This window comes from Solanum pennellii, chromosome 3 (assembly GCF_001406875.1).
Source record: "Solanum pennellii chromosome 3, SPENNV200".
Lineage (NCBI taxonomy): Eukaryota > Viridiplantae > Streptophyta > Magnoliopsida > Solanales > Solanaceae > Solanum > Solanum pennellii.
Genome location: NC_028639.1, coordinates 55,125,936 through 55,148,017, shown reverse-complemented (window position 1 = coordinate 55,148,017; position 22,082 = coordinate 55,125,936). Strand labels below are relative to the sequence as shown.

The following is a 22,082-nucleotide window of genomic DNA, read 5'->3' as shown; positions in this document are numbered from 1 at the left end:
GATTTTTCAACTTAATGAGCTTTGATATTTCAACTTAATGGGCTTTGATATTTCAACTTAGGGTTTCTTATTTTTTTTAAAAAATTTATTTAATATTATTAATTATTAAATATAATATAATTTATAAATTATAATATAATATTTCGGTTTAAACCGAAATACCGAATTCCAAAGTAATATGTACCGAAAACCGAACCGAAATACCAAAAATACAAAAAATTAAACCGAATACCGAAATACCGAAACCGAAATTCAATTCTGAAAAATTTCGATTCGGTTCGGTGTTTCGGTTTTCCGGTTTTTATGCCCACCCCTAGTGGAAATGTCATGCTGTTGAATGATCCTTTCATTTGTCCAGATCAGAATTCATTTCATCGCCAAATTAAGAGATATAGAATGTCATTTTGGCTCAACCATCAGTGTAACTCGTCATCAATTTTATCTAGGTCTCTCTCTCTACTCTCGAACGCAAACATTGCTCTGTGAGTTGTCTGGATGAATAATTTATGTAAATTTTTATAGTTTTTCCCATGTTTTCCTAGAAAGATCTCCTTACTCTTTCTTGATAATAAAAGTTATTTTGCTCAACTATTAACTTAACTAATGATTATTCATTTATATTCTTATTTTGATGTCTTTGATCAGGTTTCGAAAAAGTGTTTAAGTGATTGAAAATTACATTGAAGTTAATCATTTTGTGTACTGAAATTATTTTCTTGTGGATGAAACTATTTTTTTATTTCTTAAGCACTTTATAATATGTATCTAAATCAAAACGTTATAGGCATGTATATTGGTGAAAAGTTTTAGACTCACTATTTCACAATCTTTGGGGTATATACAAATTACTGCTCAAATGGTTTTTTAAAATTCTAATATTTTAACATTTCTCTGCTCTCGTTCCTTTTAAACGGAATGTGTTCATTTTAGTAGTTTTTAGAAATAATAGGTATAAATTATTATTTTTTTAAAAAAAGTTAAATAATTTTTTCAAAATCTATGGTTAAACATATGGTGAAACTTTACCCAAAAATAACTTGTTAAAAATGCTCCTCCGTCCCATTATATGTGGCACCATTTCTTTTTTTTAGTTTCAAAAAAGTCACATTTCATTTTGTACAATAAGTATTTAAAGATATCAATCCTTTTTTATCTATGTTGATTCCACTTTATTTTAAAAATAACAATTTAGTACATTTATAAGAAGAGAGAAAAGTGAGTTTACTATTTTGAAGGACAAGTTGGTAAACATTTCAAAGTCTTCATTAATTTTTAAATTCTGTGTCTGGTCAGATGTTGCCACATAAAATGGGACGAAGAAAGTATTTGGTAAGAAAATAGACTAATTTTTATGATGTGACTTGTGTAATATATAGAGTAAATCTTGACCACTAGGAGATCTTAATCTTCTTCTACAAAAAAAAAAGTAACAATGTCAAACTTTTTATTTATATTGTATATGAAACTATTTTGAGCTTAAAACAAGAAATCTATCAAATGCAAAAACTTAATTTTTAGTGATTGTTGGTCACACTTCTGATTGTAGAAATAAATGAAAACATCAACACTACCATCTTGAAAATCACTATCATCTTGGATAAGTTTCCGAGGTTTAACTTGAAAAATCTTGTGCAACCACAGATTTTTCATGATGGATCCCGACGAATGGGATCCATCAACTAAAACATTTTCTCGTCTTCTACGATTAGATGATTCCATCATATCAGTTGTCCCTTTCATTTCATAGCCTCCAGGAGAGGATCATTTTTATCATGACAGTTTATGGTCCAACTATCAATTCCTCTAAAGATGAGAGAATAATTCAGGTGTTGTTCTGTTTTCATTTCCTCACAAAAAAAAGAACCTGATGACTTATTTTTTATGTATGTATAATCTCAGGTGAAGATTATGTTGAAATTTTCTAATAAAAATGAACAAGATATCATATATTTTTCATTTGTTTCATCCACAAACAGAGGCCAAAGGATTTGATCAATTTTTTTTATTACCAACCTTATTTGAAGATGTGTTCAAGTCTCTTTTTCGTTTTGGTCCGTAAGTTAATCATATATTATATACAAGTAATTCATATAACTTTAACTTTGAAGTGAACTAAGATATATAGATTAAATGAATCAGGTGGAAGACATCTTTGGATCTGGCAAAGGCTCTTTGTGATGTACAACTAAAAAATGTAAGAATGTCGAAAAAAGAGAGAAAATATTGGGGACTTTCCGAGCCCGAGAGAATTAGCAAGTTTTAGAGAGAGAGCATAAAGGCAAAGAAAAATTTGGATATAGAGTAGAGGATTTGATTGAGTTGATTAAACAAGTTATTAATGAAAAAATTAAGTTAGATGGTGTTTTTAAGGTTACTACTCTAACTTGAAGATAAATGGTGTTGGTCCTTTTACCACAAATACTATCATGATATGTATTGAACACTATCATAATATTTCAATTGATACTAAAATATTGTGTCATATGAAAGAGGTAACAAATTTATTGTTTGCGCATATTATCAAAAATAAAAAATATTACACATGGATCATTTGTTGATGGAGGTAATAGTATCTCTTATGTCCTCGTATATATTTACATTTTACTTGTCATGATTTCACTTCATCGACTTAATATGAGAGTGTAAAAAGGGATCAATAAGTGTAGAAACAAAAGTAATTCAAGAATTCTACAAGATTTATCATCTATTTGAGTCTTTGACTTATGGTAAGTTACGTTGGGGATATCTCCATTTTCATCGATTAGTATGTAATAATTATATGAGAAAATTGTACATAATAGCATACTATAACCTAAAATAAATGGAGTAGTTAGGGTTTGATTTAATTGTGCTCCATAGCAAACGTTTGCAAAAAAATTGTCAGGCGCCTCTCTCCCAAATATCTCGCTCGCCACTCTCCTCCAATCTCTCGCTCGCTTCCTCACTTTTTATATAAACACAAGTGTATAAAAATTATTTCTAATTGTATAAAGTAGAGAAAATTGTATAAATACATATATTTTTGTTCCGCTCTCTCCCCTCTTCCAGATCTCGCTCGCCACTCTCCCAAATCTCGCTCGTCACCCACGCCTTTCACTTATACAAACAGAAGTGAAATGTATAAATTGCGTTTTTGTTTGTATAAAGCGTGAGAAAATTGTATATACACTTGTAAGTACATGTATTTTCGTCCTATACACTAATAATTATAGAATAAAAATACTCCCCTGCCCAATTTCTTTTGCCTTTCTCTCTTTCTCGTTTTATACAATTTTCAAATTGTATCTAATTTCTCTCTTTCTCGTTTTATACAATTCGATTCAATTGTATATTCCTTGTCAAGTCTCTTTTGTCTTTCTCTTTCTCATTTTATACAAATTCAAATTGTATATAATCGTTCTATACACTTATAATAATACAATTCATTTTATACACTTCGTTTTTATATAGTTCTCTGCCCAAATGTCTTTCTCTTTCTTGTTTTATACACTTCGTTTTATACTATTTGCTTCAACTGTATATGTATAGGGAATTATACAGTTTTTATGTTTGTTATGGAGCGCAATTATGCAAACTTTGCTATAGCATACAAATATGAATTTTTTATTTGCTATATGTGAAAGTTGCCCTAATTATATACTTGATAATTTGTTCTTTAGATTTGAATTTGTCAATTCTTATAAAATAAAACTTGGCAAGACATTAGATGAGTTATTACCATCAAAACAATATCATTCCACCAGAAGCAACAAATATAAAAGTATGTAACATTATTAATGTGTCCTATACTTTTTAGCAATTTCAAATTTGAATTAGCAATAATTAGCCTATGTATCAATCATTTAGAAGGAAAAATAAAGTAAAAGTGTATTATATTCTAATTATTTAAAAAAGGGACAAGTGAACTACATTATTTTTTTTGTACTTTTTTCATCTTTAATATTAATTAAAAAAAAAACTCAACTAATAACGTTATCTTAGTTGTCTGGACAATTAGTGAATTTGTTTGAACAATTACGAAAGTTGTCGAACGACTAAATAAGATAATCCCACAACTATGGCAGTTCTTGAACTAAAGTGTAAAAGTAAAATATTTATAACTATTGAGAAAACAATGTTTAACCTCATAAATATTATAGGTTACTTTTATCCAATTTTTAAGATTTAAACGACTTCCACCTAATTGATTAACTAATTAATCCTTATAATGGACCTATATAAATATAAAGACAAAAAATAAGTACCAAATATTACATTAGGCCATCAAACACAATATATCCAATAAATTAAAATCAATTAAAATTCAATATAATAAAACTCAAATTTTGGTTATTCCCCAGCGAACTCGCCAAAAATGTCACACCTCTTTTCGCGATCATTCGAAATGATTTTTCCTACTAAAGTGATTAGGTCATCAAACAAAATATATCCAATAAATGAAATCAAGTAAAATTCAATATAACAAAGCTTAAATTTTAATTATTCTTCAGCGGAGTCTTGAGAAATGTCAGAGCCTTTATTTTGCCTGAAAAATAGTACTCTAATATATTTATAAGAAGAAAAAGGTCAATTTACTTGTTTGTAGGACAATTTGATTAACATATTAAAGTCTTCATTATTATTTAATCTCTGTGTCCGATCAAATGTTACCACATAAAATGAGACGAAGAGAGTATTTGATAAAAAAATAGACTAATTTTTATGATGTGACTTGTGTAATATAATTAATCTAGACCACTAGGGTCTCTTCATTTTCTTCTAAAAAAGGGGGACATTATTAGGTCATTAAACACAATATATCCAATAAATAAAATAAAGTAAAATTCAATATAACAAAGCTTAAATTTTGATTATTCTTCAGCGGAGTCTTCAGAAATGTCAGAGCCTTTTTTTTGCCTGAAAAATAGTACTCTAATATATTTATAAGAAGAAAAAGGTCAATTTACTTGTTTGTAGGACAATTTGATTAACATATTAAAGTCTTCATTATTATTTAATCTCTGTGTCCGATCAAATGTTACCACATAAAATGAGACGAAGAGAGTATAGTCTATGATGTGACTTGTGTAATAGAATTAATCTAGACCACTATGGTCTCTTCATTTTCTTCTAAAAAAAGGGACATTATTAGGTCATCAAACACAATATATCCAATAAATAAAATCAAGTAAAATTCAATATAACAAAGCTTAAATTTTGATTATTCTTCAGCGGAGTCTTCAGAAATGTCAGAGTCTTTTTTTTTGCCTGAAAAATAGTACTCTAATATATTTATAAGAAGAAAAAGGTCAGTTTACTTGTTTGTAGGGCAATTTGATTAACATATTAAAGTCTTCATTATTATTTAATCTCTGTGTCCGATCAAATGTTACCACATAAAATGAGACGAAGACAGTATTTGATAAAAAAACATAGACTAATTTTTATGATGTGACTTGTGTAATAGAATTAATCTAGACCACTAGGATCTCTTCATTTTCTTCTAAATAAAGGGGACATTATGTAAAACTTTTTATTTATATCGCAAATTAAACTATTTTGAGCTTAAAACAAGATTTCTATTAAATGCATAAACTTAGTTTTTAGAGATTGTTTATCACACTTTAGATTGTAGAAATAAATGAAAACATCAACACTACCATCTTGAAAATTCACTATAAGCGTGAATAAGTTTCCAAGATTCTAATTGAAAAAAATCGAGCCAATCACGACTTTTTATGATGGCTTCCAACTAGTGGGATCCATCTACTAAAATATTTTATCGTCCTCTACGATTAAATGATTCCGTCATACTAGCTCTCGCTTTCATTTCATATCCTCCAACAGATAATCATCCTGTCATTACGATTTATGGTACAAATATTCTTTCATCTAAAAATGAAGGAGCCATTCAGGTATCATTTTGTTTTCATCTCCTCACAAAAAAAAATCTGATGACTTATATTTTTTATGTATGTACAGATGTTGAAACTCTCTGATAAGGATGAACAAGATGTCACATATTTTCATATGCTTCAGCCACATACTGAGGCCAGGGATTTGATCGATTGTTTTGATCACCAACCTTATTTGAAGGTGTGGTCAAGTCACTTCTTCGCTTTCGCTCATAAGTTAATCATATATTATATATAAGCAATTTGTAAAACTCAAACTTTGAAATGAACTAAGATATATAGATAAAATGAATCAGGTGGAAGACATGTTTGGATCTGGCAAAGACTCTTTGTGAGTGATATACAACTGAAAAAAATGTTGGACCCCTTTTTCCGCTCCGGATGAAGGATTTTTTCCATTGAAGTGACGTATTGATTAAATGATTTTTTATTTGTTCAGAGCCGCCACTGGAAATTGAGTTGTAGTGTTCGAAGTCACCTATTTGTTTAATCCATAATCAAAAGGAAATGACTCGTTATTTTATTTGCGAACTAGAAATTCGGGTAAGAAATTCTCTTGATCGAGGGGAAAGTATTAGGCATCCCTCGAGTCCCGTGGTTCTAACACGGTCGCTTTTATTGACTTAGAGCCCGTTTGGATGGGCTTTAAAAAAGTAACTTTTAAAAATAGTTTGAAAGTGCTGAAACTTATTTTTAAAATAAGTACTTATGTGTTTGGATAAAAGTGTTTCAGTAAAGTTGTTGATGTGTTTGTCAAATAAGTGCTTGTATACTTTTTTTTATCAAAATGTCTGAAATACCATTAAAACTGTAAACATGATAAAAATTTGATTAATTTAAGGTTTTTATACTTAAAAAAATTTAAAAAAAATTAATTTAATTTTACATCCATAAGTTATAATATTCCTATCATTCACATATTTCTTTATCATCACAATTTTTTTAGAACAACAACAACAACAATGATAATAAAAATAATAATTAAAATAATAATAATAATAATAAAATAAAAATAAAAATAATAATAATGATAATAAAATAAATAGCTATAATGATAATAATAATAATAATAGTAATAATAATAATAATAATAATAATAATAATAACAAAAATATTAATATTAATATTAATATTATTATGGTTAATTATAGTAATAATAATAATAATAATAATAGTATAATAATAATAATAATAATAATAATAATAATAATAATAATAATAATAATAATAAAAGAATTAAGGGCAAAAAGGTAACATACTTGGTCAACATAAAATGACTATTAAGTTGGAAAAAAAAAGCACCCCTCACCTACCTTTTAGTTTTTGACTTAAATAAGTCATTTTTAACTTAAATAAGTCACTTTGATAATTGTCAAAAACTGACTTTTAAATCAGTTTGATTAGCTTTTAAGCCCATTCAAACATGCTCTTATAATTGACTTAAAATATTTTTTGATATAATATTTTCAGGCAATGGGTTGTTCGCATTTATATTTATTGTTGAACTTTTATTTGATTTCAACTTAGATGTGTAACTGCATTCTTGATTTTGACATTTGGAGACATAACTGTCTTATCTTCATCACACTTAATAACCTGATTTTTATAACTCGATACTTTAAATTAATAAAAACAGATAATATTGAATGACAAAGTGTATCACCGCATCCTTGAGTTTATTTTAATGTATCAAAATAAAGATGTGTAATCACATTCTTAATTGAAACTAAGATTTTTTGACAGGTTGTATAACTCATCTACTCATTAAAAAATATTTATTTTTTCCTTTATACATTAAATCAAACAAAGTAAAATAAATCTAAATGTTGAGGATTCAATATATAATTCTTACATCACTTCTATATCCTTTTATTTTATATTAATAATATTAACTTATTTTTTAAAGAAATTAGCCTAACTACTTCTACTTTATCATTATTATGTGAATGAAGACAAGAACAATGCTATGACCCGTTCATTTTAAGAGATCACAACCAACAAATAAAAATAAATAAATAATTATCGATATAAGTTATCTTTATTCATGAAATAGAAATATAACAACTAACAGATTAATCATTTCAATTCATTAATAAAATATAAGAAAATCATAAATTACGCTAAATTTCATGATTAAATTAAAGAGATAAGACAAAGTAGAACCTTAAATAAAGAAAATAAGTACCACAAAATTTTGATCAACCTCAATTAGAACACCCGCGAATTTTTTTGCAAATTGCATGTAATGGTGTATGTGTTGTATTTATATGAAAGAAATGAGAAATAAAAAAATATGGATGAGTTGATGTATTTTTGAAAGAAAATAAAAGAGATGTGAAAGTTTTTTTTGTTTGTTTGCTCGTGTTTTTTTGTTGTGCCAAATCTGTGTGGAGATTGTGTGTATTGTTGTGTTTTTGTGTATTGTATTTTATTTTATTTTGGTAGTGTGTGTATTGTATAGCGGAAAGTGGGGATGTGTTGTTAATGTTAATATTGTGTGGTACGTGTTTGTAGTTGAGGGGAGTGGGTTGTGTGGGTAGTGGAGAATAAGGGGGTTTTAGGTTTTTATTTTTATTATTTTATAATATAATATAATATTTAAATACTTTTAAACCAATAAAAATTTGAGTAGCTAATATAAATTACGAATAAGAAATACTAGCTTATTTATTTAAATTAATTTAGAAGAAAAAAATATATTTTTTTTATAACTTTTCATTTTTTTTAACAATCGAAAATAAAACATATCATAAAAAGTGATTATTTTGCTGCTTTTTGTTAAACTGATCGATTTGAAGAAGAAGAAGAAGAAGAAGAAGAAAGCAGTAAGAAGAAATTGTTTGTGGAAGCTTTTCTGTATATTTCACATTATTCAATCCATGTACAATAGTAGTTGTTTATATAGACTCACATATTTGTAGCTTAGAATGAAAGCTAATATTATAACTAACTAACTTGAATTAGTAACAAACTAACTAACTTTCACTGTAGCTAATTAACCAACTAACTACCCTTAACAACTTAATTAACTCAATATATGAAGAAAACCTTCAAGGTGTTGTTGTACACTTTATCAATTCCTCAACATCCCCCCTCAAGCTAGGAGTTATGAAAATATTCTTCATGCCTAGCTTGGATACTAAGTAAGTATGCTGAGAAACACCAAGAGCTTTGGTAAAAATATCTGCCTGCTGTTCAGTCGTGGATAAATGGATCAGTTTGACCAAGCCAAGTTGTACCTTCTCTCTAATGAAATGACAATCTATGTCGATATGCTTAGTACGCTCGTGAAAAACAGGATTTTGAGCAATTTGAATAGCAGATTTACTATCACAAAACATGGATATAGGACCAGTAAGAGGAACGCCAAGCTCAGTGAGTAAATTAGACAGCCAAACCACTTCAGCCACAGTGGAGGCTAGGCTTCTGTATTCAGCCTCAGCTGATCTTCGAGAAATAGTGGATTGTTTCTTTTCTTCCATGAAATAGGAGAATCCCCAAGTTTAAGTAAAAACCCAGTGACAGACTTTCTTGTATTAACACAGGAAGCCCAATCAGCATCACAATAGGCAGTGAGGCTAGGAGAAACATGGGCTGACATGAAAACACCAAGACCAGGAGATTGTTTCACATATCTAATCACCCTTGCTGCTGCAACCATGTGAGATACTTTAGGAGAATGCATATACTGACTGAGACATTGTACTGCAAAAGCAATATCTGGTCGAGTGCTTATCAAGTAGAGTAGTCTGTCTACGAGTCTTTGATAAGCACCTGGATCACTTAACAAAGGATCAGAACAATCCTGTATATGTTGATCAAATTCAAGAGAAGTTAGCTTTTTATTAACTTCCAATGGTGCTGAAAATGGCTTAGCAGCTGTGAAGCCTAAATCGTTGATGAGTTCAACAGCATATTTTCTCTGATGCATCAAAATTCCTTCTTTGCTCCTAGCAAATTCAATGTCAAGGAAATACTTCAAATCACCTAGATCCTTGACCTTAAAACATAGTTGTAAATGATCCTTGGTTTCTTGAATTAACACTCTATCATTTCCAGTTATTAACAAATCACCAACATAAATCAAAACGATGACAATATGAGTGTCATTCTTCTTAGTAAACAGAGAATAATCCAAATGACTTTGAACAAAACCTGAACTTGTCAAGCCATTGGTCAGCTTGATATTCCACTGTCGAGAGGCTTGTTTAAGGCCATATAAGGACTTGGATAATTTGCAAACTTGATGCCCTTTGTTTCCAGCAAAGCCAAAGGGCAGATCCATGTACACTTCTTCATTTAAATCTCCCTATAAGAATGCGTTATAGACATCCATTTGATGAATATCCCATTTTTGCATAGCTGCAATAGCTATCACTGTTCTCACTGCCACCATTTTTACAACCGGTGAGAAAGTTTCTTGATAATCAAGTCCTTCCTTCTGATTGTAACCTTTTGCAACCAATCTAGCTTTAAATCTTTCGATCTCTCCAGTAGCTTTATATTTGATTTTGTAGACCCATTTACAACCAATAGCCTTCTTGCCTGGTGGGAGGTCAACAATAGACCAAGTAGATTTCTCTTCCAATGCCTTTATTTCAGACTGCATTGCCTCTATCCATCTAGGATCCTTAACAGCCTCTTTGAAAGATGTAGGTTCACAAACAGTAGACATCTTAGCAATATAAGCCTGATATTTAGAACTCAAACCTAAGTAGCTTAGCACATCTGAAAGAAGATAAGTACAATTATTAGTTGTTGGCTTACACACATAATCTTGCATCCAAGTAGGAGGTTTAGAATGTCTGGTGGACTTCCTTGTTTGTGCTGTAGGAGAGGTAGTAAAAGAAACATCTTCAGTAATAGAAACAACAGTATCAGTGGAAGGAACAGGTTCATGATTGTCTTGTGATAAAGACACATTGTCAACAGCTTCTGTTTCAATATGTTGATCAGTAAGAGCCACATTTTCAACAACTTCTGTTTCAATATGCTGATTAGGAAGAGGCAAGACTTGTGCACCTATTGGAGTAATATATGGAGGAAGAAACTGAGATGAAGAATCAAACATAATGAATCCTCAGTTGATGGATGTTGTGCAAAAGGAAAATTATCCTCATAAAATACTACATCTCTACTGATGAAAATGGACTTACTGCTCAGATTATACAACTTGTAGCCTTTCTGATGAACACCATAACCTAACAAGACTGATTTGATAGCTCTGGGTGCAAATTTGTCTTGTTTAGGTAGTGTAGATGCATAACAAAGACATCCAATCACTCGCATATGAGCTAAGGAAGGATCATGACCATATAATACCTCAAAAGGTGACCTGTTCTGCAACACCGAGGAAGGTATTCTATTGATGACATAAACTGCAGCTTCAATACAATGACCCCAAAATTTTAGTGGTAGACATGACTGAAAACGAATAGCTCTAGCAGTTTCCAAAATATGTTTATGTTTTCTCTCCACTACACCATTTTGTTGAGGAGTGTAGGGGCATGAACTTTGATGAATAATGCCATGTTGTTGAAATAGGTTAGAACAAGTCTTATTAAAAAACTCGAAACCATTATCTGATCTAAAAATCTTGATCTTTTTCCCGAACTGAGTGTCCACCATACTTATGAAGTTTTTCAGAATAGTAGAGACATCAGATTTCAATCTAAAGTAAAAAAATACAAGTCCATCTAGTACAATCATCAACTAAAGTGAGGAAATATTTCATACCATCATGAGTTTCAACATGATAAGGTCCCCATACATCCAAATGAATCAAATGAAAAGAAGTTGTAGAATTACTACTACTAACTGGAAAAGGTAATCTAGTTTGTCTAGATAAAGGACAAACATCACAATGTTGTAACTGAAAAGAATCAGTCTTATGGAATACAGGAATTTTTCTTAAAACTGCCATGGGAACATGTCCCAGTCTCCTATGCCATAGATCAGGAAGAGATCTAGACACAAACATAGACTTTCCCGCTGTAAGAAATTGTTCATTGTTTCTTGTGTTCAAAATGTATAATCCATCTTGCTCCCTACCAGTCACCTTCACTTTCCCAGTGCAAAGATCCTGAAAGACACAATGTTCAGGATAAAACTTAACACAACAATTCATGTCTTTTGTCACCTTTGAAACGGACATGAGGTTGAATTTAAAAGATGGCACACACAAGACAACTTTTAGTGAATCACCTCCTGATAATGGATAGTTTCCAATGTGACTAATATGAGCAAATTCTCCAGTAGGTAATTGTACCTTTTCTGCACTACTGACTGTATCATTATGCAATAATAAATGTTTACTTCTAGTAATATGATTAGAAGCCCGGAGTCTACTATCCAATTAGTATGTGAATCTGGAAAACATTTACCTGTCATGTTAGCACTAGCTCCAGAAATAGGACCTTTAGAAGAACATTTATCCCTCATTTGCTTCCAAAGAGTATATTCCTTGAATTCCTTGTACTGATCATCTTCAGATATATTCACTAGCCCTTCCTGCTGAATATTAACATGATTAGCTTGAACATTCCGTCCTTTAACCTTGTAATCAGATGGGTACCCTATCAATTGGTAACATTTTCCGATTAAATGTCCTGTTTTCCCACAGTGATCACACTTCATCAGCTTGAAGCAATCCTCCCTCACATGCCCTTTGACATGACAAAAATCACACACTGAATTCCAGTTCTTCTTCTTAGATCCTGAGCCCTTCGAAGTGAAGAAAACTGCTGATCCTCCTTCATGTAAATTAGATGAACTGATAGCAGCTAACTTTTGACTTTCATCCTGCACAATTAGAGCATATGCTTGGTTAACACTTAACAATTTTGATTTTAAGAGGATCTGACATCGAGCTTGATTGTAATTGTCATTTAGTCCCATCATAAACCGAAGTAGCCTCTGGTATTGAAGCTGAGCAAGGTATTCCTTTGACTTCTCACAATTACCCTCAGGAGGAGGCATCATCGAGTCGTACTCATCCCATAGATCCTTAAGTTTGCAATAGTAAACAGACTGGATGTGTCCCCTGAGTTAATGTGAATATCTCCTTGTGTACTGCATACAGCCTTGAACCATTGATTTTATGAAACCTCTCTTCGAGCTCCTTCCAAATCAGATGTGCATCTGATCTAAAAAGAATCCCACTCAGTAAATCTCGACTAACATTGCTGGTCAACCACGAAACCACAATTGCATTACAGCGATCCCAGAGATGTCCTAACGCAGATCCATATGTCGATCTAGTGATTGATCCATCTACGAATCCCAATTTGTTCCTCTCTATGAGTGCATTTTTCATTGCTCGAGTCCACAACATGTAATTCTCCATTCCAACAAGCTGAATTCCCACTGGCAATGAACCTGGTCCATCATATGCACCCAGATACAGAGGATGATGATAATCAATAAGCTATGCAGATCCTGATCCATTTACAGGATCTGTTGTTGAATCAAGTTCATCTGCCATGAATGAACACTGCAAATTCGCAAATCACGGTAACAAATCAAGAAGAAGAAGAAGAAGAAGAAGAAAGCAGTAAGAAGAAATTGTTTGTGGAAGCTTTTCTGTATATTTCACATTATTCAATCCATGTACAATAGTAGTTGTTTATATAGACTCACATATTTGTAGCTTAGAATGAAAGCTAATATTATAACTAACTAACTTGAATTAGTAACAAACTAACTAACTTTCACTGTAGCTAATTAACCAACTAACTACCCTTAACAACTTAATTAACTCAATATATGAAGAAAACCTTCAATGTGTTGTTGTACACTTTATCAATTCGTCAACACTTTTAAATATTTTAAAATAAACTTAATAGAATAAGATAAAAGTAAAAAATATTTAAATTAGATTTTGAAATATTTAAATGGTATAAAATTTTAGGTTCGATCAAAAATTACGTGTCTATAGTTGTTATTGCTTTTATTTTGAAGTAAGTTTTATAATAGGGAAAAGGGTCTGATATACCCCTCAACTTTGTCATTTAGAGCTGATATACCCCTTGTTATGAAAGTGGCTCATATATACCCCGACTTGTAAACAAATGACTCACATTACCCTTTTCCTCTAACGAAAATGAAAAAAATAATAATTTTAATCTAAATTTTTATTTTTTTTCTAAAAAATATAGTCCCATATGAGTAAATTTGATCCTCGTCAAACATATTTTTTTGACTTTTTTTGTTTCAATGACTAATTTATAATTATTATTTTGATAATCAAATTTAGTAATGTTTCACTAATATTCTTGTAAAACTTATTGTAGATGACCAATTTTTTTCTTCGAATACGAAACTAAATTACAATACACAAAAAAAAATAGTTAAATATTTTTTTCTTTAAACTAAGGAATGAAAGAAAAAAATAAAATAAGAATAAGAAACTCAAATAATTATAATAAAAGAAGTCAAAAAATAATTTATGTATGAAAAAAATTAAAATATACCTTAAACTTTGATAGAAGAATCATATATACCACTAAATAATTTTTAAAAAAAAATTAGAAGTAATAAATATAAATTTAAAACTAATTTTTTAACTTCCATTAAGTGAAGGATATATGTGAGCCATTTTGTAACGGTAGGGGTATATGTGAGCCGTTTGTATAACCCATATATGAGTCACTTTAATAACGAGGGGTATATCAGCTCCAAATGACAAAGTTAAGGGGTATATCAGACCCTTTTCCCTTTATAATATGTACATCGTGTGGCTCTATATGTTTATTGGTCTTAATTAATTTTAATTATGGCTTTGAGCAGATGTGACGTGACCTGTGATGGATAGGATATTAGATTGAAAGAAAGAACAAATTTTCCTTTTTTTTTTCTCTTCTTTATTTTGGTTTTACCCATGACCAATGGATGTTAGTTAATATTAAATTTTGGGCTTAAAAGTCACTTAAAGTTGTTCTCATTTTCACTTGGATACATTAAGTTTATCTTATACCGATTAAACACTTATATTATTCAAAACTAATACCTATTAAATATTTTTTGTCATATGGCATGTAAAGTAGAACCAACATATATATATCGCGTGGAAGTATATTTTCATTTAAAAAATAATCTTTTTCTTCCTCCATACCTCATTTCTAACAAAAACACCAGCATTCTGTTGCCGCCTCCGCCATCAGCATACACTCTTCTCTTTTTCCTCTCCATTACTATTATTGTTTTTATCTGAAATGTTTCACTACCTTTTCGAAAATGAATGAAAGTATTACTGTGAATTAATTCCTTTAATTAAACACCAAAATAAAAACATGATAAACGAGACAAAATTGAGATGGATTTAGTTCCAAACAGAGCATTTTCAAAATTTCTCTTCAGTGAATTATTTATTCATTGAAATAGCACAATTCCATCATTATTCATTGAATGTTTTAGACGAGAAAATGAATAATGTTGATGCAGAATTACACTAATAGATAAGTATTAAGAAATTGAAGAAGGATTCAATTTCAAACAAACAGTTTCACAATTTTTTTTTATCAAAATTGATTTTCTTTCACTGAAATAGCTCAACTCCAACATTAGTTGTTGACTTATGTTCAACTTTTGCATGACTCTGAGACAGAAAAAAGAGGATACAAATTAAAAAACTGAAGGAGAAATGATTTGTTGTTTCAACCTTTTTTTCATATATATCTAAAAGAACAGATCTGAAAAACATAGTTGGATTAAGAGAAAACTAGGGGTAATGATGGAACGACGATGAAGGATGTACGACGATATTTTGAAAAAAGAAGTTGAAATCGATGGTAGGTTGACAATAATACCCTAGAAATAATCTTTCCTTTTTTTTTGTCATAGTTTTAAAATTATTATTCTTACTCAAAATGCCAAATGTACATCATTTATTCAGTAATTTGTCATATCACCGCGAGTGTACTACACTCACTTTATTTTCATTTGATTGTTAAAAAAGTGTTAAATGGTTCTAATTCAAATGAGTAGAAGTATTCAATAGGTACAATCCTTAGTTGATGTGTTTAAATGAATTATACAGACAACTTTAAGGGATCGTCAATTACTTAAGCTCAAATTTTGAAATTGATGATCATGTATATATAGGTTTGGTTAATAACTTTCGTTTTATTTTTGTGTGGACTTCACTATATCACATGATTTCAACTTGAATCCATGTTTTTGTTTGTTAGAAAGACTTGCAACAAAATTTTTGCTTATTGATCAATAGAAAAATAAAGGGGGGGAGGGGGGGGGGTCTGATTTGGCGCACCATATGTAGTATGGTAGATCTAGCTAACTTGATTTGAGTCACAAAATAAAATTATATATACTTTGTTTGATACAATTCAAAATAATATGTACCGTATAATTTCCAAAAGATATATTTGCAACTAGGGATGTAGTGTGTACAAAATCGACTCAGAAATCGAATCAAATCGTAAAGCGAGTCAAACTGAGAAAAAATCCGATTAGTGGTTGGTTTGATTTAACTAAAAAATCGTGACTTGGTTTGGTGTTAAAAATAAAAATCAGACTATATTTAGGTTAATTTGATTTTAACTAAAAACTCAACGCGAGACCAAACCAACCGAACATTATACATATATTTCAAAATTTCATTTTGTAGATAAAAATATTTACTTTGATATAATTTTTAAATATTTCTCATACTTTTTAATAATTTTTATCTAATACATTTCAAGTCTGAAACTTAGAATTTTGAATGGTTCTATAAAGATTATTGTCTAGATATGTTGGTAATTATAATAAAACTTAAATCAAAATCAAATTAATAGTAATGCAAAAAGAAAATCAATTTAACCCTAAGATGACAATAATATTGAATATTTGTTCTTTGTTTTACATTGATTTCAACAATCAAAATACGTAATCTAATTTTTTAATTTTCTTTAAAATTTATTCATGTAAATAATACTTGTTAAACATATTTTAGCATAATTTAGTACTTTTAAATCATGATCATTTTCATTATGACTAGTTAATTAGCAATATTTGTTTTACGCGATTTCATTATTATTATTATTATTATTATTATTATTATTATTATTATTTATTAATTTATTTATTTTGAAAATTCTAGTGTCATTAATCATATCATTATTTGTGTTATATTCTTAAGAAACACCTTAGATAGTTGTATTTTGGTAGGATTGAAGAAATATTTGAAATACAAGTAAATTGTATGTTTGTATGAATAATTTAGCGAAAAAATCCAAAAATTCAAAAAACCCAAAAAAATCCAAAAAATCTGAGGTTGGAAAATTCAAATTTTATTGGTTTGGTTTGTTTTATAGATTTAGGAATCCACACAAATGGTTTGGTTTGATATTTGAAAAATCCGAACCAACCCGACCATACACACCTCTATTTGCAGCTAAAAGTATTTCCCTTTAAAAGATTTTAAGTGACATTTGAGTCTTTAATCTTGCTAATGCATGTATTAAAATCATTTGCATTATTAATATCATTAACAATACACAATATAATGCAAGTATTAGTTATACATAATGTTTTGAAATGCGGAGGCATGAGGCAAGATGTTTTATTTGGCACAAGGCATAGCGTAAGCCAATGAAGATTTTAATTTTAATTTATGATTTAGTAAAAAAATATAATAAAACAAAATTATAAAAATACATCAATAGTTTGAAATAATTAATGAAACTCGTAGAAAATAAAACTTCTACAAGTATAACTTAACTTTCAAATAATAAAAAAATTATTATTTCTAAAAATATGTTACTATAATACTATGCAATTTATCTCCCTAGAAGATATTAGTAATCAATAAAAGTTATTGATATTATAATAGAAATAAAACGTTGATTCATCATGAATAAAAATTAAATTACTTTTAAACAGAAAAAAAAATATGATCAGACACATTATGTTTCTTGAATATAAGCCATATATGCATTGATCGATTTAGACACAACTTCTACTTTATGTTGAGACTCGGGGTTTGATTCCCAACTCCAATATTTGCCCAAACTAATTTTTCCTCCATTTTGATAATTACAACTCAGTAGTGGTCTTTTTTTTAAAATAAAATAAAATGGTTAATTAATATTCACCCTCTTATGGTGTAATCAAATAATAAATATGTGATATTAAGATTTGTTATTTGAGTTACTCTGAACCTTTTTAAGCATTCTTACTATATACGAAATTATTATTACACACTCCAAATTTATAGGGGTTCTATGACACTTTTAGACTACTTTAAACAAGAATTATTATATAACTGGTTAGGTGACCAAGTAAGTGTAATACACTCTCCTTGAGAAAGTAAACGAGAAAAATGCAAAAAGAAAAAAATATTTTTATAGTAATTATTTTTTTGTTAATATATGTATTCTTTTCTTTTTCTTACTTTTTTATTTTTTCTATTTTTTTCATCTTCTTAATAGTACCATTATTATCATTGGAATCGACACTAACACCGACACTGCTATCAACTCTTCCATTACCACTACAAACTTCATTTCTTCCATCACATTACGCAATACAACAACAATAGTTGTCATTATATCCATTATTTAATTTGAGAATATCCACAAGTACCCTCAACCTATGCCTAAAATTCAGAAATAATTTTTTCAGCATTACAAATATAACATTTCGAAAAATTTTGAGCTAAGACTCGAACCATCCTTCATAGTGAGTGAAATTTTGGAAAGGAATTTAAAATTATTTTAGTGGTAAAGTCATTAGAGATAACTCCTTAAGTTCCAAGGAGAGAAAAAGAGAAAAATGTTCAAGTCATTCCTAAGTTTTTTTAAAATTTTGGGTCAAATTCAAATGACCATAACTTTTAGTAAAGAAAGAGTTAGGAGCCCCATAAGATATTAAATTAAAGCCCTTTGATTCCTCTTTCTAACGCTGTCGAGTTTGCTCAATTCTGATCTCTAAGTAAAATGCTATGAGTGATTTAATAACGATGCACAAACCTGGCAACAGCTTCGCGATGGCTTCGCGACGCGGAGCCAATACGGATTTCACTGCCCGGTGAAAGATGATTCCGACTCCTAGCTCGTTTTAATTAATTCTGTAGGGGTATTTTATTCCTAAAAACCCTTAGAAGGTCATCTAACTTGGCATAAACGTGTAGAAAATCAGTTTTTATAAATTAAACCTCTCATTCACCCCAAAGATTCTACGCTCACAAAAATCAAGAAACGTTAAGGCTAAGTTCATCTTTCAAGATTTTCTTTCAAGTTCTTCAAGAAGATGATTCCTTCTGTAAGTTTTCACAGTGTTGGTTTGTTCACCCACACGCCAATCATGTTAAATTTCAGATTTAAATTCATTCTACAAGTTGAAGCATAGATGTTCTTGTTATATATTCATGAATTTGCTTTCATTCTTGAATTGGGCTAAGATTGATGAGTTTCTTGAGGAAATCAAGTTGATTCTAGAGTTTTGTTTGATTAGATCCTTGAGTACATGTATTTGGTATCTAAATCTAAAGAAAAATTGAGCAAAAAATTCAAATTTAGGCGAATTGGGTAAGAAAACGAGGAAGAAAAAGTTGGAAAAGGAACATGTAGCAGGTCCGCGTCCTATTCCTCCAGTGTGTATATTTTTTCCTCCACGTCGCGGAGATGTTGCGAACTCCACTATTTCAAAAATTATTTCGAGCAAACATTTGGACTTGCTCCCCAGACGGTGTTTTTCAACCATTTCTCATTCTTAACTATCTAAAACACTCCTAAACATTAGAGCCGTCAATATGGCTAGGCCTGTTGGGACGGCCTGGCCTAACCCGGGATTAAATAGGGCTGGGCTACGATTTTTGGAGCCCATTTGAGAAAAAGACTTTTTAGCCTGGCCTGAATAAGTCTGCTGATTTGTGGGGCTTGAAAAATATTGGTAGGGCCGGCCCGTGGGGCAATAAAAATTAATTTAAAAATATAATATAATATTAAAATTTAAAATTAAAGAGAATCCAAACTCAAAACAATTAGGTTATTATTTCTATTTAGATATTTATATTTTTGCTTGAAAAATAACTTAATAAATATTATAAAGATAATTTTATTTGTGGATTTGATTAAAAATAGTAACATCAAAATCATGTAATATTGTTTTGACAATATTTATGATAATTTTTTAAAATTATAATATATAATTTAATTTAATAATTCTAAAAATAATATAATTTTTAAAAAAGTGTGTTGGCCCGGCAAGTTTGTAGCCCATGTACTTGTGGGTTGGGCCGGTCGTTTTCAAGTCCACACCTAAAATGGGCTAGCCCAGCTTGGCCCGTAAAATGTCGAAGCATGTATGTGTTAGTCCGAATGGGGTGGATAACCCATATTGAGAGCTCTACTAAACATCAAGATATATTTTCTACCTCAAATCATAACCTTGAATTTAGAATTCACATTCAAGGTAGAGCGAGTTAACTTTAAGAGTTTTTTCGAACATTTTGAGAAAGTCCATTTTAATCATTTTGAGAAGTCTTCTACAATTTCTAGTAATTTATTTCAAGACTCGAGAAAGTGAGTATAAGAGTGATGAGAAAATATTCATGAGTCTATTTCATCATCATGAGATCTTTTATATCATGAACCCTAACTCTTAAATTCATAATTCACATTCAAGAGAGATTTACGAATCGAGTTCAAGAAAGCTTTTGAAATCAATTGTGAACCCTTTGAGGTAAACTATCGATTTGAACTAAGTTTTGAGAAAAAATACGTAAGAGAAAGAGAAAAGTCGTATTCATGAGTTCCATATTATTGAATCGCTGGTGTTTCTTTCTTCTATTCATGTTGCTAGGTCTTTCTTTGTTGATGAGAAAAAGAGTTGGGCCGGGTCGGAGTTAAGGGATATGGGTCGGCTATTAAGATGGTTTGCTGGATTGAAAAGGTGTTGGGTTGACTGAGAAATGAAGATAGTGGGCTGGAGAAAGGCATGGGGCTGCTGGAAGTAAAAGAATTGGTTGGGTCTGCTAAGAATTGGGAATTGGATCGACTTAAAAAAGAGTTGGTCTGCTAGCCTAAAATTGGTCCTTGCAAAGCGTTGAACTAAATTGATTAGGAGTAATAGCCTAAATAAATTTCAATTTTGACCAAATCGAATTCAATCGATAAATTTGGCCAAAAATTAAACAAGACGAATTAATACAAATTAATCAACAGACTTCTTAGTTTTAACAAAATAAAAATAATTAACCTATTTAGGAACTTATAACTCAAAATATAAGTGTTAATTACTACGCTAAATAACCAACTAATTAAGTAAAATTTAAAAAAAATTGAGACGATTTTTGAATAATTATAATATTTAATAATTATAAACATAATTTTCTAAAAACATATATATTACTGAAAAATCGTAAAAAGTGATAAAACTATTCAAAATAACTTGAATTTATTTTATTTTTATAAAGTCAGCTATTTTAAATAATTTGAAATTTAAGAAGCTCAATGATATAATTTATATTGTGAAGGTCCGAAATTGGGTGTCAACAACAATCACATTCAATTGGCTTGTATTTTGTGACGGAGCATAACTCATATAATACTATATCCTTCAAGTTTATTTTCATCGTAATGAATCGACTTATAATAATGAAAAATCTTCATCTTTTGTGAAAAGAATCCAAATATAAACTTTACAATGTTATTTACCAAAAAATAAGAAATCAAAAATTATTTAAATTCAAAAAGCTTCAAAGAGTCTAACTTTTTATAAAAAATACTTAAAATTCTGTAACGACCTGTTTAGTCGTTTTAAGCAGCAGATTTTATTTCTGGAAAAACTGTCTGAGTCGACGGAACCCACGACGGACCGTCATGGGCACGACGGGCCGTCGAGGGGGTCTCGTTCCAAAACACTTAGAATTCTGAAATTTGGGTACTGAAATCGACTCTCTGAACTTCGTGACGACATGGCAGGACGGACCGTCGTGAGCACGACGAACCGTCACAGACTCTTCAAGGAAATTGAGTCTTTGAACTTTGTGACAGAAGCAGCAGGACGGGCCGTCGCAGGCACGACGGGCCGTCACAGGCTGCGTGATCCCAGGCTGGGTCGGATTTCTGTTAAGTAATTTAAGGGGCGTTTTGGACTATTCCTGCTTTAATTATAAAGTTAGTGGGTTAATGTTAATAAGTCTAATTACTTGGGGGTTAAAAGAGGTAACCTTGAGTTAATTAGTGG

General features: G+C 30.1%; 1 protein-coding gene and 1 pseudogene across 1 annotated transcript; one reads left to right on the top strand and one right to left on the bottom strand.

Moving 5' to 3' along the window:
* The first annotated feature begins 1,908 nt into the window (after window positions 1-1,908).
* LOC107013474 lies at window positions 1,909-6,229 on the top strand (annotated as a pseudogene).
* A 3,974-nt stretch (window positions 6,230-10,203) lies between these two features.
* LOC107013473 lies at window positions 10,204-13,239 on the bottom strand. Its single transcript, XM_015213378.1, has 6 exons — window positions 13,001-13,239; window positions 12,278-12,936; window positions 12,034-12,179; window positions 11,794-11,976; window positions 11,051-11,234; window positions 10,204-10,916 (listed from the first exon to the last, which is right to left on the bottom strand). Exons 1-6 carry the CDS (start codon window positions 13,237-13,239, stop codon window positions 10,204-10,206), a joined length of 2,124 nt encoding a protein of 707 aa, XP_015068864.1.
* Between the last annotated feature and the right edge of the window lie 8,843 nt (window positions 13,240-22,082).